The sequence below is a fragment of the Glandiceps talaboti genome, chromosome 17, assembly GCF_964340395.1.
Source record: "Glandiceps talaboti chromosome 17, keGlaTala1.1, whole genome shotgun sequence".
NCBI lineage: Eukaryota > Metazoa > Hemichordata > Enteropneusta > Spengelidae > Glandiceps > Glandiceps talaboti.
In genome coordinates, this window is record NC_135565.1 from 18,137,049 (window position 1) to 18,156,148 (window position 19,100).

Here is a 19,100-nt window from a genome sequence, read left to right on the forward strand (position 1 = left end):
TATTGATCAATTCACTCATTGACTTTTGTGGTGATATAAAACTTTTTTTCTTTCCCTGGCCATGTTTCTCACTTTCAACTGTATGTAATTCTCTCTTTATTGACTAAATACAGACACCTTGTCCATTCTTCTCCTTATCTAAATTAAAACACCCCTAATCTTATAATTGGTAAGAGATCACTTATATTGACAGTTTGCCTTATTTCTTATCTTCTGGGAGATTATCACTCATTTATGCATTATCTAGTATAAAAGAGAGTACTTCTACTAGTGTGTGCATGATTGACTGTTTGTCCATTAATGTCATAATCTCCAAGAAGATTAGACATAAAGCAAATTTTTGCAGTAACTGATCCATGCTAATTATGAGATTAGAGGTGTTTTAATTTAGATAAGAGGAGAAGAATGGACAAGGTGTCTTTACTTAGTCAATAAAGAGAGAATTACATACAGCTGAAAGAGAGAAAAGTAGCCAGTGAAAGAAGAAGTTTTATATCACCACAAAACTCAATTGATCAATATCACACACAAAATAAGTTATATTACCCCACAAAAACTGATCATTCAATTGGTCAATCATTCAACCAAATAATAAATCAATCAATCAATCAATCAATTACATGCTCTCTGACCCATGTTTAGTCCAGATATTCAGTATTACAAGTTTCCATGTTGCACAGATTTTCCATTATTTAGCCCATATTCAGTATTGCAATTTTCCATTATTTAGCCCATATTCAGTATTGCTATTTTCCATTATTTAGCCCATATTCAGTATTGCAATTTTCCATTATTTAGCCCATATTCAGTATTGCAATTTTCCATTATTTAGCCCAGATATTCAGTATTGCTATTTTCCATTATTTAGCCCATATTCAGTATTGCAATTTTCCATTATTTAGCCAAGATATTCAGTATTGCAATTTTCCATTATTTAGCCAAGATATTCAGTATTGCAATTTTCCATTATTTAGCCCAGATATTCAGTATTGCAATTTTCCATTATTTAGCCCATATTCAGTATTGCTATTTTCCAATATTTAGCCCCAATATTCGATCACGATTGCAATTTACATTATTTAGCCAATATATTGACTATTATATTGCAGTTTTCCATTATTTAGCCCAGATATTCAGCATTGCAATTTTCCTTTAGGTTCAGATACTAGTATTCATTATTGCAACTTTCCATCATTTAGCCAAGATATTCATGATTGCAACTTTCCATCATTTAGCCAAGATATTCATGATTGCAACTTTCCATTATTTAGCAGCCAAGATATTCATTATTGCAATTTTCCATTATTTAGCCAAGATATTCATGATTGCAATTTTCCATTATTTAGCCAAGATATTCATGATTGCAATTTTCCATTATTTAGCCAAGATATTCATGATTGCAACTTTCCATCATTTAGCCAAGATATTCATGATTGCAATTTTCCATTATTTAGCCAAGATATTCATGATTGCAATTTTCCATTATTTAGCCAAGATATTCATTATTGCAACTTTCCATCATTTAGCCAAGATATTCATGATTGCAACTTTCCATTATTTAGCCAAGATATTCATTATTGCAATTTTCCATTAGACCACAGGGGTCAGCGAGCACGTAATTGATTGATCGATTGATCGATCAATTTATTGATTGATTTTATATTTGGTTGAATGACTAATTGAATGATAAATTTTTGTAGCGCAATATAACTTATTTGGTGTGTGATATTGATCAATTCACTCATTGACTTTTGTGGTGATATAAAACTTTTTTTCTTTCCCTGGCCATGTTTCTCACTTTCAACTGTATGTAATTCTCTCTTTATTGACTAAATACATACACCTTGTCCATTCTTCTCCTTATCTAAATTAAAACACCCCTAATCTTATAATTGGTAAGAGATCACTTATATTGACAGTTTGCCTTATTTCTTATCTTCTGGGAGATTATCACTCATTTATGCATTATCTAGTATAAAAGAGAGTACTTCTACTAGTGTGTGCATGATTGACTGTTTGTCCATTAATGTCATAATCTCCAAGAAGATTAGACATAAAGCAAATTTTTGCAGTAACTGATCCATGCTAATTATGAGATTAGAGGTGTTTTAATTTAGATAAGAGGAGAAGAATGGACAAGGTGTCTTTACTTAGTCAATAAAGAGAGAATTACATACAGCTGAAAGAGAGAAAAGTAGCCAGTGAAAGAAGAAGTTTTATATCACCACAAAACTCAATTGATCAATATCACACACAAAATAAGTTATATTACCCCACAAAAACTGATCATTCAATTGGTCAATCATTCAACCAAATAATAAATCAATCAATCAATTACATGCTCTCTGACCCATGTTTAGTCCAGATATTCAGTATTACAAGTTTCCATGTTGCACAGATTTTCCATTATTTAGCCCATATTCAGTATTGCTATTTTCCATTATTTAGCCCATATTCAGTATTGCAATTTTCCATTATTTAGCCCATATTCAGTATTGCAATTTTCCATTATTTAGCCCAGATATTCAGTATTGCTATTTTCCATTATTTAGCCCATATTCAGTATTGCAATTTTCCATTATTTAGCCAAGATATTCAGTATTGCAATTTTCCATTATTTAGCCAAGATATTCAGTATTGCAATTTTCCATTATTTAGCCCAGATATTCAGTATTGCAATTTTCCATTATTTAGCCCATATTCAGTATTGCTATTTTCCATTATTTAGCCCATATTCAGTATTGCTATTTTCCATTATTTAGCCCATATTCAGTATTGCAATTTTCCATTATTTAGCCAAGATATTCAGTATTGCAATTTTCCATTATTTAGCCAAGATATTCAGTATTGCAATTTTCCATTATTTAGCCAAGATATTCAGTATTGCAATTTTCCATTATTTAGCCCAGATATTCAGTATTGCAATTTTCCATTATTTAGCCCTGATATACATGATTTCAACTTATATGTACATATGTACATGTGTATGTATGTGTTTGTGCATGTATGTACGTACGTACGTACGTACGTACGTACGTACATACGTACGTATGTGTGTGCATATGTGCATGCATGCATGCATGTATGTATGTGTATGTGTGTGTTTATGTATGTATGTATGTATGTATGTGTATGTGTGTGTGTTTATGTATGTATGTGTATGTGTATGTGTATGTGTGTGTTTATGTGTGTATGTACGTAAGTGGTTAGGTACATGTGTGTATGTATGTATGTGTATGTGTGTTTATGTTTATGTGTGTGTGTGTACGTACGTACGTACGTATGTACGTGTATGTGTATGTATGTGCAAATATTTTCACTTCAGTGAAACCCCCACCGATTTAACCTCAGCTTGAGCCATAATAAGTCATTATGACAATGTATATTTTTCTCAAACATATTCCACAAATTTCATGGATAATTTATCAATGATAATAATTGCTTTTATTTCATAAATTTACATTAATCATAATATTTTAAGTTTTCAATCAAAGCATAATTTTACATTTCAGTAATTGGTTTCTTGTTTATGATATCACTATGAAAAGAAAGCTATTGACTGAGATAAACACAAACTGATACTATTGTTGTTGATTGTTGTAGATTACACATCTTTGTGATAGCAATGCCTTGTTTATGTGGACATAACCTCCCTGTAATCAAGATAGTGTAAACACTGTATGTTGAACATGTGGCCACTTGAGGAAAACTTGCTATCAGAGAGGGCACTTTTCTGTGTGTGTAAGTACATCAACATACAATGCTAGTTTACACCAATGTGATGTAACACATGTTTTTGATTGTGTCTGAGTTAACTTGCTAATAGCTGATTTGCCATCTTCGTATTTGATTACAAACATACATCGTACTATTGTGTAACATTGAAGGGTTAGAACTAAATGAAAAATAGATTGCAATGTTATTTTCTGGAATAAAGCAAACATAGAAATATTGATAGAGTTTCTGGATATTTGTTGCACTTTGTCAATTGCTGTGTCCTAATTGATTTGGATGATATAAGATAAACATGTCTCAGATCGAGTAACGTAGCAATTAACACTGACTATTGTAATAAAGTAACCATCTTCATAAATAGCGCCCTCTGTGTTACTGGTACAAATATTTAAAAGTAACAAAACTTTTGAAATTTTCTTTGATTAAGAATAGATATTGTTCTTGTTCCAGAAGCTAGAGCCTAGCTTCATCACCAGAGGGCGCTGTTTTAGATGTATACTGCAATGCTGAAATTATATTTTGTACAGTTCTTATGTCCTATCAACCCAGTATAGAATTTTTCTTACAAGTACCTACTATCCCTTGTCCAAAAGCATATACTTCCTTGATTTAACTCATCAAAATAATCATTAACAATTTGAAATTTCTTGATGAAAATAAAGTTTGCATTGATATTGGGTTCTGATTTAAATGTACAGCTGTCATTCTTCAATTCATCTCATTTTTCTGCACAGCGTTTGGTAACTACAACCATTCACCTCTGACCCTTGACCTTTGACCCCAGCAATGTTATTCAAGATTGGCAACTTCGGCAAAGTAAGCAGCCATCATTTTGGTCTGCAAAAATTGGAAAGAAAACATGAATAATCTTGAAACATTGAACATTTTTTGTACAAACTGCAAATTACTTGAAAGAGATCCCAATATGTCTGTGATAGCAGTCTGTGAGAGTAGTTTGTTTCTTTCTGTGTGGAGGATTCCACAACATAAGTACTTGCTGGCTAGACTATATCTTGAATAATCAAGGTACTAGGACTACAATCTCAATCTCTTCATCATCATCATTGATGGAAAGTTGCTGACAAATTCCTTCTAGAGATGTATTGGGTGTTGCTGACAAGCTATTTCTAGAGATTATGAAGTGTTGGGTGTTGCTGACAAGCTATTTCTAGAGATTATGAAGTGTTGGGTGTTGCTGACAAGCTATTTCTAGAGATTATGAAGTGTTGGGTGTTGCTGACAAGCTATTTCTAGAGATTATGAAGTGTTGGGTGTTGCTGACAAGCTATTTCTAGAGATTATGAAGTGTTGGGTGTTGCTGACAAGCTATTTCTAGAGATTATGAAGTGTTGGGTGTTGCTGACAAGCTATTTCTAGGGACTACGTAGTGATGGGTGTTGCTGTCATCATTTAGTTCTGATTATCAAATTACACCAGAATTTTAATTTAGCTTTTTCTTTTATCTTGACTAAACCATATTTCTTACCCCTTGTATGAAGTTGGAACGATTGAGTTTCTCATTCTGAGAGTGAGCACCATCATCACAAGCACCAACAGGCAGAAGCATGACATTTTTACCAGTTACTTCTTGGAATGTAAGAGTTACAGGAATACTGCCTCCTTCACGGGTCAAGTCAGGCTCCACTCCAAACACTGTAAATAGGTATTGAAACAGCAATAATTCTTTAGATTTATCTCATTGCTGTTGGCTTAGTTAAAGAAACAGTCAGGAGTTATCACTTGAATAGTATCTGTATTCAGTAGGTAAACTCTACCTGAGTTCCTCAGTTTTTCTACAATGGTTCCCTACAAAAATTAGGATTTTTTTTTTAGATCTATCTTTCTCTGTCACCATGTTTCTAAAACCATGGCAAAAATCATGTATATTGTAATATAATCTAATTGTAATTGCGTTTTGACTTCTTTTTCACTTTCATGTACAATGAGTGGAGGTAAGTGTAGCATATATGACACATAAAAGATAATTATAACAAACAATAATCTGTACTGAAGAAATAATGACAAGAACTGACCTGTTTTCATAGCTTTCCTTCCTGCCATGTAATGTGGATGATTGAAGTCACTAACCCAAGGTTTACCACCATGTCCCATATACACTCTGAATAAACAATTATGTATAGGTGTTATTGCCAGTCCAATGCTATATATATATATATATATATATATATATATATATATATATATATATATATATATATATATATATATATATATATATATATATATACACACATACATACATACATACATACATACATACATGATACATACATACATATATATATATATATATATATATATATATATATATATATATATATATATATATATATATATATATACATAGACTTATATTTTTAATGTTTGCTACTGATGGAAGTTTGAAGAACAAAGCACATAGCACATCCTAATTTGGCGAAAATATCTGCTTTATTAAAATCTGAATTTCAAGATTTTAATATAACATAGCCGAACCATTACTTACACAGTGTACACCATAAATAGTATAACATTATTTACACAAAGTGTATACCATAAACAGCATAACATGATTTGAATCTTTTTTACTCATCTACTGCAGAAATTTGAGAAATTATATTTTACCGAAACTATGATAACAGCAAATCATTCTGACAAAGCATATGAGCCAATCATATTTGTTATATCTACATCAATACATACTTTGCACAGAGAAATAATCTATTGCTTTATGTTGTTCTTCTGTACACGTTTTGTAACAAATGGTTATTGCTTATGCAAATCCTAAGGTACATACCAAATGTCTGTTATTCTTATACATGTATGTTCCAAGACATACCTCTCAATATCAAAAAGTGTTGTTTATTGCTATAGTATATGGAATTCTGCTCTGGCCCAAAATGAAGAAATCGTTTTGCTATGCATTAATTTTCATTAGCAATGGCGCAATATCAGCAAACTACATTTGAGAGAAAATGTAACTAAATGGAAGCTGTATGAGTTACAAAAGGACTTTATCATTAGACAAGGTAGAACTTTTTCCCCATTCCTAAAACTACAAATAATATCTCACACAATTTCTCTTGTGAAACTTTCTTGACTGAGTTAGGGGATCTCTCTCTCTCTCTCTTTGGCCATTTTATCTCTGAAACTTACTTCACTGGGTTAGGGGACCCTCTCTTTTGGTTATTTTTCGATAATACTTACTTGACTGGGTTAGGGGAACCCCTCTCTTTGGCCACTTTCTCTATGTGATCTTTCACATTCTTTTCTATCTGGTCTGGTGTTTGGTCAGGCACAAGACGAATGGAGAACTTTCCAATAACTTTCCTTGGAATAACTGTCTTGGCACCTGGTGCATCAAATGCTCCCTCAACACCTTGAAAAGAAATGTACAGTGTTATTAATAGGTGCATACATGTACACATTGTGAACAAAAACTCTTTGTAGTTGGACTGAATACTAAAATAACTTAAATACCCTCACATCAGTCTTTTTTGTGTGTTTGTCTAGCCCATGAAGTCTGTAGATCAAGGGGGACACACAAAAATATCCCCACCCCACTTCAGTGAAGACAACTGCAGAGCCAATCATGAACAAGCAAATGAAATCTGCCCCCACCCCCATACACATGTACACACTTGCTCTAAAGTACTAAATAAAAAGAACTGTTACAGTAACTGTCATAAATGGTAGATTTAGTGACAGGTTTGTTGAGAATAAAAACAAATATCGCATCATCGCACAACTTTAGACAAAACGCCCTGACCAGAAACAATTCTTGGCTTTATTTGGCCGTAGTTGACTTTAAGTATCTAATCTTACCATGGATTGACAGGGAGGGATATCTCCACCGATGCAACAATGTCTTCTCCTTCTCATGATGGATTAGTTTTGTAGCACCAAGGTCTTGACAATATTCTTCCTACGGTGCAGACAATTACATACAAAATGTAAGTAATAACAGTTTATTGACACTTACAGTCAAAAAAATAGAAGTGGAAGAGAAAACAGGTCTCCTGTTAGCAAACCCTCAAACCATCGGATGATTTTGTTTTTAATTTATATATACATGTACATACATACATACATACATACATACATACATACATACATACACACAATATACATATATACATACATACATACATACATATTATATAATATATATATATATATATATATATATATATATATATATATATATATATATATATATATATATATAAAATATTTAAGTTTACAAAACTCAAATTCAGTTAATTTCAATTATGTTAATTTATGACTTCTGCTTTGTGTACACAGTGAATGCTTACATCTATTTATATATATTTATATGTGTGTATATGTATGTGTGTGTGTGTGTCAGTTGAGTAATGCAGAGTTGTTATAATTTTCATTAACCAGTTGATATGATTGTACAATGTATAATATGTTTGATAAATACTTACATGGTCAAAGTCAATGTCTTTGTATAATTTAGATTCTTCCTCAGTTAATGGAGCCACAGTGTCATTGACACCATCAATCAAAATTTTGCCATCTTTATCAACCAGTGTGTTCATCAAAGCAACCAGATCTACCATGGCTTCATGGCTGTAATGATAACAAGAAAGTAGAGTTAAGCATCTAAAGCAATACTAAAGATGTACACCATAAACCATAAAATTGGCTTCAAACCAATATAGTAACACATATATTGTATAATATGATATGTATGTAAATATGAATTCACAGCCATTAGGCAAATTTTCATCTGACATTGAAGATGGATGGACATGGGTCATTCCCAAAGTCTCTTCCTGGCAGTACCAATTGGGAAATAACAATGTTACACTATGATCACACATAACTTTCACTTACAATAATCCATCAAAGATACCAAAATGCATATCCTTCAATGTGAGACATAATTACTTTATTACACAAATTGCAATTTTACCTTGAAGAGGGAATATGTCTTTCCATGATCATTCTGAGCTAAGCCTAGATGCTGTCACAGTCCTCGAAGCTTCGCATCGCCAAAAGGGCTGTTTTGTATGTACAGATATCTACCGCATAACTGTACTCCAACATCCTTATACTGTGTGCCCTCATCGACCACATAGGGCTAACCATTCAATGACATGTTACTCCAAAGTTCGAAGGACTGTGAGAGAGTCTAGGTTGAGCCCATTAGGACTAATAATATCAACTATAACTGCACAACATAATTTCTACTTACACTGATCCACCAAACACACCAGAATGCAGATCCTTGGCTGCACAGCTCACTTCCAGGAAGAAGTAACAGATACCTCTATGAAAAGAAAACAGTCAAAAATTTGCATTAGGTTAGCTGTAACTATGGAATTTGTCATTCTGATGAGGATTGTCAACCAAGACAGATTATACCGCCACCTAGTGGTCAACTGTAACTATGAAATTTGTCATTCTGATGAGGATTGTCCAACCAAGACAGACCAAAAGCTCAATGCTAAAAAACTTTGATCTGATTGTGTGTTATACCCTTTGTAAATCATTTGATCTATCAAGCTGAAGGGCATTTGTGGTTATTTGTATTTAATTTAGTTATATGGAAGCTTTCAGTCAATCTCCCAGTGATATTTAAGTTAGAGTTCCAGTAAGTGTAACTGGGACCTTTACCTGTCGATGGACACGCTGTCAAGTAAAATTTACAAGAACTAAATACTGTTTATTCATCATAATAAATTCGCATATGAATAAGCACTGAATTTAATTTGAAGCAAATTATTAGTTTTATATTCTTTCATATGCTGAGTACAGGTTCCAATCATCTGTTGTAGTATGAATCTATTTGATAATTTCATCCAGTGTTATAATTCTGAAATCTAGCTACATGCTAATATACTAGTCATAATAAGCCATTTTGTATCTCGCAGCAGATCTCACGAGATCCTGCATGAGCCATTGCATTCATAGCAACCACACATGAGGGTGGTCAAACTGAACGTGTCAAATGCTTAGCAACACTATTGTTCTCAACATCATCTCACATGGCCACGGTGAAAGCTTGACCATTGTTGCAAGGTATAGTTGCATAAATCACAAGATCTGTTACGAGATGCAAAATCCCTTATTTAGCAATATGAGCAAAATTATGAACTGCAAAATATTATGTACATCATTTTCAAATTTCCGGAAATAATCTAACCATTTAATCTACCCATGATGAAGAAAGCCCATGTGTTCTTTGTTAATAACATGTGGTTTGTTTCTCCATGCACCTCAGACTATGAGTCATATGATTTAGATTGTTGTTGTTTCTTTACTCATCTTAGACCAGCCAGTCTTTGTGATGTGATTTTAAGATTGTTGTTGTTTCTTTCCTCATCTCAGACCATACATAGTCACTGTCATGTGATTTAGATTGTTGTTGTTTCTCTACTCACCTTAAACCATATGTAATACATGGTTTCTTCTTTCCAAGCCAATAATTATCAGATATACACACATAGTCTACACCCTACATTTAGAAAATAGAAAATATCAATAATCATACAAAAAAATACCATCATTTCAAAACGTAACATTACATTCATCCTTGGATATTAAGATATATATAACATGTAACAGGCTGCCTATAAAACCACCACCCAAATCTATGCCTATATACAGTTAGGTGCATTATAATCTTCTTTATTCATATAGGTAATATTATTATTAATATGTAAATATTTTATGTAACGAAAGTTTTACCTTTAGAAAAGTGTCTTTTTTTGCATACAAAAGATCATCCAGACCTTCAGAGCCAGATTCTTCCATTCCTTCAAACACAAACTGAAAATAAAATGACATAGATATTAGATCAGTTAGGCTAAACACAGAAAAAACTGACTGGTAGCCAGGTTCTATGATCAATGCTTCAATGTTGAGACAAAAGTAAGTGCTAGACATTGCAGAGTCTGGGTAAATCCCAGAATTCAAACTGCAAAGGACGGTTAGTAGACCAAGGTGATGTAACAGGAAGTGTGCAACATAGCAAATCTTGTCAGATTTACCCAAGTGAACCATTTCAGCTGCAGCTTTCCATTGCTTCTACTGATCTACCAACATTATCACCTTACAAATTTGGTAGTCTAGATATGATGTGTAATAGTCCATGTGCCCATATCTACTGCTAATTTCAATCCCTAAAATGGGACATTGCGAGTTCAGATCATTATACAGGTAAACTACCCGTTACATGAGGCGCCCTCGTGTGGTCACTGGACAAGTCTACACCATCAAACTATGTCAATAGCTGATGAAGGCAATATGATACAACCAATATAATATGAGGTAAATAATCAGCTCTAGGTTTGGAATAGTAACAATACGATTCCACAGCTCAGTTGCATCAACCGATAAGTTTCTTTAATAGTTAGTCCAGATAATAAAATTTCATTTACACATGAGTACAAGGCATTGGAGATTCTGCTCACTACCTATCTTAGCTGCTACACCCTTGAGCAATTCTATTAACTTTGAGGGGACCATAGGTCACATAGTACCAAGGCCGGGTGATGTTTAGGGCTTGTGCACCAGTGGTTCACAGTGTCATCTTCAGCTTTTAATTGTTAAGCAACCATCTGAGTGTACATGTGAGGTGTTGTTGTACTTGAATAAATCATTACCCAATGTAGGTACTGTACCTTGAGATTTATGGGTAGTTCAATGTTGAGGGCTTGGTAAGCTTCAATGACATTCAACCAGGCTAATACTGGTCCTTTATCATCAGTAGATCCTCTGCCATACAACTTGCCATCGATTTCAACCAACTCAAAAGGCTCAGTATCCCAGCCATCATCCTACAGCAAGCAAACAAACACATACACACAAACAAACAAACAAATAAAAAACAAACGAACTTTGTTTAAATTCAAAAAAACATTCAATAGCACAGAGAATGCACTGTTGCAATTGTCTTGCAAATGAGTGTGTATGAACACAATAACAGTTAGTCTGTGAGATACATCATGTCACATAGTACCACACCATGTCATCATGTCACATAGCATCAGACCATGTCATGCAGACCTATCACCAGCATTGATAGGGTTGTCATGCACAGCACAATTACCCTATAGACTATCAGAATGACATTGTCATTGCAAAAGCAATTTATCATGTAATGGCATGAACCTATGGCACTGTGTTTCCAAACAGTTTTAAATTCTTTTTATCCCCAGTATATTAAATGCATAATATAACACTGTGGTTAAAACTTGTTCAAGACTTCACTTTATTATTCATAGTATCATCAAATTCATTTTAAATTTGATATTAATGATATCATATACATGTATTTGATAAAAAGCTCATTAAAGACATGTTTTTTTACAGTTCCAGGTTCTCATATTAGTGTTATCTTATCAGTTAAAGTCCAGGGTTTCAATTCCAGGTTCTCACATTAGTGTTATCTTATCAGTGAAGCCATAAGGATTTATAGAAGGAACTATTTTTTGCTCAGGACCAACTTTTACTATGAATCTCTCAGAAAACTGTTTCCTCACTTAAATCTTAATCCTAATCTCAACTGGGCCTTAAAGGGCCAAGTTTCAATCCCAGGTTCTCACATTAGTACTTCTTAACAGTGGAGGCATACAGATTATATTCAAATTATTTTACACATAGATCCTAAATCTACTCTGAACTGGGCCTTAATTAAAGGCCTGGGTTCCAATCCCAGGTTCTCACATTAGTGTTTCTTAACAGTGGAGGCAAACAGATTATATGCAAATTATTTTTACACATTGACCTTAATTCTAATCTGAACTGAGCTTTAAAGGCCAGGGATTCAATCCCATGTTCTCGTATTACACTATCTTACCAGTGAAGTAATATGATTATTCTTTTTTTTCTCATTCAACTTTTCTATAGTTCTGTTAGTAAATTATTTCCACACCTAGATCTCAGTCCAGATTCTCCTAATGGAGTAAGAACATGTAGACTAGTAGACATTGACACAGGATCTGTAGCAGCCTAACAATGCTGACATGTCACAAGTAGAAGCCCAGACTGATAAACCATTGTCACATTGAGACTACTCATTTGTCACCACTAGAGTTTGTCCAGACATTGACACTCTGGTCAGGGTAGTTGATATTTAAATATTAACAAAATTGGCGATGTGAATTGAACACCTGTAATCAAGTTCTCCTGCACACGTAACCTTTAGGCGAGTGGGAAGAAATATTGGGGTGGAGGTTGGAGGTGGGGTGGGGGCTGAATTAGCTGTTGTTAACAGAATTTGACATCATGGAGACTATTTAATTGTACACTATAGATCATTTGGGGTAGTGGAACCACCTGTGTTTACACTATCTACTTTAAGTCTTGTGAGTGGGGCTGATAGAATCACAGGTCAAAACATGTATTTCCAGAAAGTTACAAATATACACTTAAAAAGTTACAAATATACATTAAAAAATTTACAAATATACACTTAAAAAGTTAAATATATACACTTAAAAATTTACAAATATACACTTAAAAAGCTAAATATACTTAAAAAGTTACAAATATAGCTAAATATACACTTACTTAACAAACTCAAACTTGTCTACTGTTCTACATTCTTACCTAGCTATCATTTTCATTTACAATTGTGAAACTTAATCATAGTGAAAACATACCAAGACAGAGAGATACAATTGTACAATGACACTTTTATGTTCAACAAAGATATACAGCCACCTAACTACCAGACAAAGCTACATCTATGATAATTCTCACACCAAGTAGGTACAAATGTACACATAAATGTTGACTAATTATTATCAAAACACTATGGAGTAGGGACAGTCACAAAACTCTAGTTTCAAGCCTACAGATGCCTATTATCTCTTTATTCCCACCACACACCCTGTCAATGTTTACCTGTGATAAACCACTTATCTCAAGTGGTCCAATTTTATCTTATCACTGTTTGTTCTGTTTGCAGCCATGTTATCAAAATGTCAAGTTACATAATTAATCATCAACTCATCACTGGTGAAGTCAAACATTTGAACAAATGTAACCTGTATTGCCTTGCAGACAAAATACAGGAATATTTTGATGAATGGATAACACAATTTATGATTGACCTAGATTTTATTATTGTGGCACCTCATTTAGACGAGAACAAATACTGCTATCATAACAGTGTTATCTTATTTAACTGCAGTATTCTAACCATAGTCCCTAAATATTAGTAAAATCATCAATGTTTTGAACTAATTCTTTAACTACGTGGAGGTTAGATAACCGTAAACATACCAATATGGCTACCCAGTGTTACAAACATTCTCACCTTGCCATATCATCCTTTGAAAAAATACCTATCATTTTCCAGCAAAAGTTGAAAATTACACGGAAGTTTATAAAACATGAAGAATTTGGACAATGTTTAGTGAAATAGGTTTTAAAATCCTCTTTCTACCAGGGGGTATTTATTAGTACACAAACGACTACAAGTTGGAAAAAACAGGATATTAACTTTGATGTTAATTTTAACCTTTGTCATGGTTATTTTGATTTTCTATGAAAAACTTTCTCACTATGGAGTCATGATTGTAAAATGGTTAGAGTAAGTGGCTTGGAATCTGCAGGTTGTTGTTCTGAGCCATGCTGTTGTCATTTGTTTCTGAAAGTCTAAAGTACTTGGGCAAGATTTGACCCTGATTGTGCCTTGTCAACCCAGTTTATATAATTGGGGACCTGGTAGGACAGAGGACTTTAATCCCATACACCTGTACAATATATTTTACGTATTGGTTTATTCTCTCACCTTATTGGCTGGCTGTACATCCAGATGTCCATAAACCAAGAGCATCTTTTTGTTGGGATCATTTCCCAACTGTCCCAGTAAAATGGGTGGTAATGGAATCTCAGTTCCATCATGAAGTTTCTGCATTCCAACATCTGCTAGTTCTGCTGTTCCTCCAAGTCCTTCTAGTTGCTGACAGTGACAAAAGAGATATTGGACATTGTACTAGCTGTTGGTTGATGAAAGCTGTGCAAAAGTTCAGTCTAAGTTAATGGATTTAGCGTCATATTGCACAAAAATTTAATTAGCTCATTAAAGCATAAGGTATCCACCATCGCTTTGTCAGTGTTTTCTGAAGTCACGACACGTGAAACAGAAAATACTAAAGAAGCCATAGTGGATACCTAGTGAAAGCTTTGGTGCGCTAATTAAATTTTGTTGCAATACGAAGCTAAATCCATTAACTTAGCTGTTGTTTGTTTATAATTTATAGTGTCCTCTGCAGAGTTATCAACAGTAAAATGCATAGTAAATAGTATTAAATATAGTAAACCGTTAGTACAATATATAATGAAAAATGTGCGTCGCCCAGCCCCACATAGGACACAAAACATAGTGAAAAGCAGACTAATGTAATGTCATAGAAGGGTAGCATTGACATCAGGCCTAACAAATAAAACTGTTTGGTTCCGGTAACCCAACCCCCACCTAGTTTTTCACTGCTAACCCTAATTTTTTTTTTACATATTCAAGAAAAAAATAATACAATCATGAAAATTGTGAAGTCTCGCCAGAAATAGTGAATTCAGAAACTGACATCAACTTAAAAAGATAATACAGTACAGTTCTTCCAATCTGTAATGGCTGTACATCTGATAGGAAGAAATAAACAACACAGAGACCATTTGGAAAACAATGGAAAACCTGAACTAGACACTCACACAGAAAAAAAATATATAATAAAACAAAAAAAAAGAAAATCTACCTAGCCCATCTATTCTAAAACTGAGCATTACCGGAACCACACAATTTTTTCTATTAGTATTACAGTATTACAGTCAAAAAGTTCAACAACTCAGCTTGTGCCATTTTAGTACAATACCTTCTTCACTTCTTCAACTTGGCGAACAATTTCAGGTCTTTTTTCTGGCCATGCTGACACACTCTGTATAGCAACAGCTTCCTTCAGACGTTGTACATACAGATCTTGGTGATCATCAATGTAACTATGGTAACAAAACAAAACAAACCATTAATACAGCAACAATTTCTTGAAGACATATATACAGATCCTGTGATCATTGTATGTAGCTATGAAAACAACAGAATACAACAAAGCAATTTAATATGACAGCTTCTGTCACATTTTGTACACAGATCTTGATGATCATCATGTAATTATGGCAACAAAACAATGGTAAATAAATATACTCATGTACCATATTTCATGTAACCAAGGAACCAATAGATTACAGTTTAAATATTTCTGATTTCCCTGGCTGTCTTTTTTCAATAAAATAAATTTTGCAATCTCTTGTTTCACTTTCACTCTCCTATCAAAGTTATTTATACACACCTTCTACTATATGGATTTGAAGGACATTCGGCTAGCTTGCCATTGTTGGTGCATGTGACAGGTATAATTGATTTTGTTTGAGACTAATCTCTTCATTTACACACACACATATATATATTATGTATATATACACTAAGTAGTTTCATTTGAGATATATATATATATATATATATATATATATATATAGTTTTGGTAGTACTGGAACTCTTTCTTGGTTGTAACTCGGAGTTTCACGCATGGCGCGATCATCAGACAACTCTTGTCTGATGATCGCGCCATGCGTGAAACTCCGAGTTACAACCAAGAAAGAGTTCCAGTACTACCAAAACTATTACGCTCAGCCACTGCGGTATAGAGCACTGTCTTAGCAGATTGATACTCACCGAGTTATATATATATACATATATATATATATATATATATATATATATATATATATATATATATATATATATATATATATATATATATATATATATATATATATATATATATATATATATATATATATATATATATATATATATATATATATGTATATGTGTGTGTGTGTGTAGTGTATATATATGTAGATATGGGATGTAGATAAGGGCTAGTAGCTGGTAAAAGACAACTGGCTACTCTGCAATATAGGACTGGCTACTTTTTGGCAAATTTATATTATTTAAAGTTCTTTGTTTCAACCACTATATATATATGATCCACTTATTTGGCAGACTTATGGGTCTCCTTCATAGATATTACTGCTTCTAATTTTACCTGCTCCTTTGAACATTAACTACACACATACACGTTCACACCTACACGTACACACAAAGATATTTGATTTTCTTTTGTTGTCACCTTGCTTTGCATAACAATCTCATACGAGATAAAATTTCAGACAGTCTTCTGGTTTCACTTTCGTACAATGTCTCCCTAGGAAGCTAGCAATTTACCTTTCAACATTAAGGTTTGGCAATGTAATAATTACACAGTTAGGGAGTCAAAATATAAGGTTTGGTTTCACTTTCAAAGATTCGTCATAATTTCGAAGAATTTGTGGTCTTAGTAACAGCAAACATATAAACAAAGTGAAACACTAATCCAGACCTATCAACTAATCAGTCAAACCTGTAAATATATCATTCGTTTTCAACTTCATATATTTATTTTGACAACTCCTTCCCTATATCTCAGACCACTATAGGGAATTCTAGTTGTCTGAGCCAACGACTCGTGACAACAAAGCAAATATCTTGCCAAGATCTCGCGTGCGATCTCAAGGGTATAAAAAGGGGCGTGTTGCGTACGTCGCATAGTGCACGTTGACTACGGTAAAAAAAAGCGTACAAAGTCAGCCAACATACCAAGAATACATGTGAAATTACCAAATACCGCTCAAAATAAAACTGCGTACTAAATCCGCTGAATATGAACAATTTGCTAAGTTGCAACTAAATGTGTTTGGAATACCGAGTGTCGCCATACGGAAAGGCGTACTAAAGCTGTACCACATGTTAGCCTCGGCTCTGTGTACGTACAGTCAGTGTACAGAGACAGTGTATATGTACTGATCGAAACGCGTGACCAAGAACACGTGTAAGTTGGTACATTGATATGTTGGTTTGATAAATTCAGTAGTAATCACTTCACGCCACAGATAGAAGTCAAGGTAAAAAGCTTGACACAACATAACTACACATGCACGACACAGAATCACAATTAATAACTTTAAATCGCCCACCTGAACAGCTTTGGTAGATACTCGGCAGCCATTTTTGACACTATGACCTCCACCGGGGGACCCACTCCGTACTCGACTTGGTACTTCACGAAATTGGCACTCTTTGAACGCACTAAAGTAACAGTAGTTCACACAAGCATGCCATTAATTCATTTTTGCCATTGAATAGATACAGAAAACCTACAAACAGCTACTTCCGTGCCATTTTGTTTGTCGAAAACGTTAAATCATGAAACAATATGTTAACTTAAGTACAGTTCGAAGTTCACGACTGATTTGCATATACAAAAGTGATGGATGTTCGAGGCTTCTAAAAGAAATTACTATTCAAAAATCGGTACAAAATGAAATTTGACCCGTTACCTGCTGAACTATCTACAGCTACGTGATTGGAATTCGGGTTACCGTCTTCTTGGTCGCCAAGACAACGCACTGTGTTTCCCATGTCATGCGGTCTTTCACTCAGTTACAATGTATACAACAGTGATCCCCTCTGACTTGTCAACAAAATTTTGTATAGATGGACTGTGCGATGAAATGATATTCTTATCTGTTGTCACAAAGTGCACAGTGACAAAAACCGCCACGTTGCACATCCATTATAATTTTCCATTCATATTTATCAACCTTATCGTCAGGCATATGCTGTTGGTGATAAGGTGAAGGGACAAAGTTTCTTACAATGGTAGTGTATAGGCCCATCTGAAGTATTGTGTACAAAGCTAGATCGAGAGCGCCTATCATGCGTTGTGCCTCGGACGTCTGACCTACCTGGTCTGAGAATGTTTAGTCTTGATGCCAACTGTGGTTTATAAATCGTAACGATACTGTACAGGAACTAGACTAGATAATGTACGTATCGGTTATAACATGATTGAAATAGAAATAATTTGCAGCAACAATAAATTTAGGGAGCCCAGGAATCGTATTACAAACAAACAAACAAACAAACAAACTAACTAACTAACTAACTAACTAACTAACTAACAGAGAGAGAGAGAGAGAGAGAGAGAGAGAGAGAGAGAGAGAGAGAGAGAGAGAGAGAGAGAGAGAGAGAGAGAGAGAGAGAGAGAGAGAGACTGCGCTAGCTACAACTGGAGTTACAGTATTACAGAGAACCAAACATCCATCCATCCATCCATCCATCCATCCATCCATCCATTCATCCATTCATTCATTCATTCATTCATTCATTCATTCATTCATTCATTCATTCATTCATTCATTCATTCAAAATCTGAAAATACTCTAATAGATATTGTGCATGTTAATTAGGGGTCGATTGTATCCATAAGTCGTACAGGAACAGG

The 19,100-nt window shown here is 33.9% G+C and overlaps 1 protein-coding gene across 1 annotated transcript; it reads right to left on the reverse strand.

The window, feature by feature from the left end:
• Window positions 1-3,445: 3,445 nt before the first annotated feature.
• LOC144448227 (cytosolic non-specific dipeptidase-like) lies at window positions 3,446-18,235 on the reverse strand. Its single transcript, XM_078138381.1, has 14 exons — window positions 18,154-18,235; window positions 17,791-17,902; window positions 15,591-15,714; window positions 14,510-14,680; window positions 11,391-11,546; window positions 10,456-10,536; window positions 10,149-10,222; window positions 8,960-9,034; window positions 8,187-8,331; window positions 7,561-7,660; window positions 6,943-7,114; window positions 5,769-5,854; window positions 5,222-5,388; window positions 3,446-4,572 (listed from the first exon to the last, which is right to left on the reverse strand). The coding sequence occupies exons 1-14, from the start codon at window positions 18,233-18,235 to the stop codon at window positions 4,525-4,527; spliced, it is 1,593 nt and encodes a 530-aa protein (XP_077994507.1). The 3' UTR covers window positions 3,446-4,524.
• Between the last annotated feature and the right edge of the window lie 865 nt (window positions 18,236-19,100).

Coding starts and splice junctions, on each gene's coding strand:
- LOC144448227 (XM_078138381.1), bottom strand. CDS start 18,235: ATGGGAAACACAGTGCGTTGTCTTGGCGACCAAGAAGACGGTAACCCG. Junction 8,332..8,959: donor GGTGTGTTTGGTGGATCAGT/GTAAGTAGAAAT, acceptor TTATCATTACAG/CCATGAAGCCATGGTAGATC. Junction 7,115..7,560: donor TCCCTCCCTGTCAATCCATG/GTAAGATTAGAT, acceptor TTTCTTTTCAAG/GTGTTGAGGGAGCATTTGAT.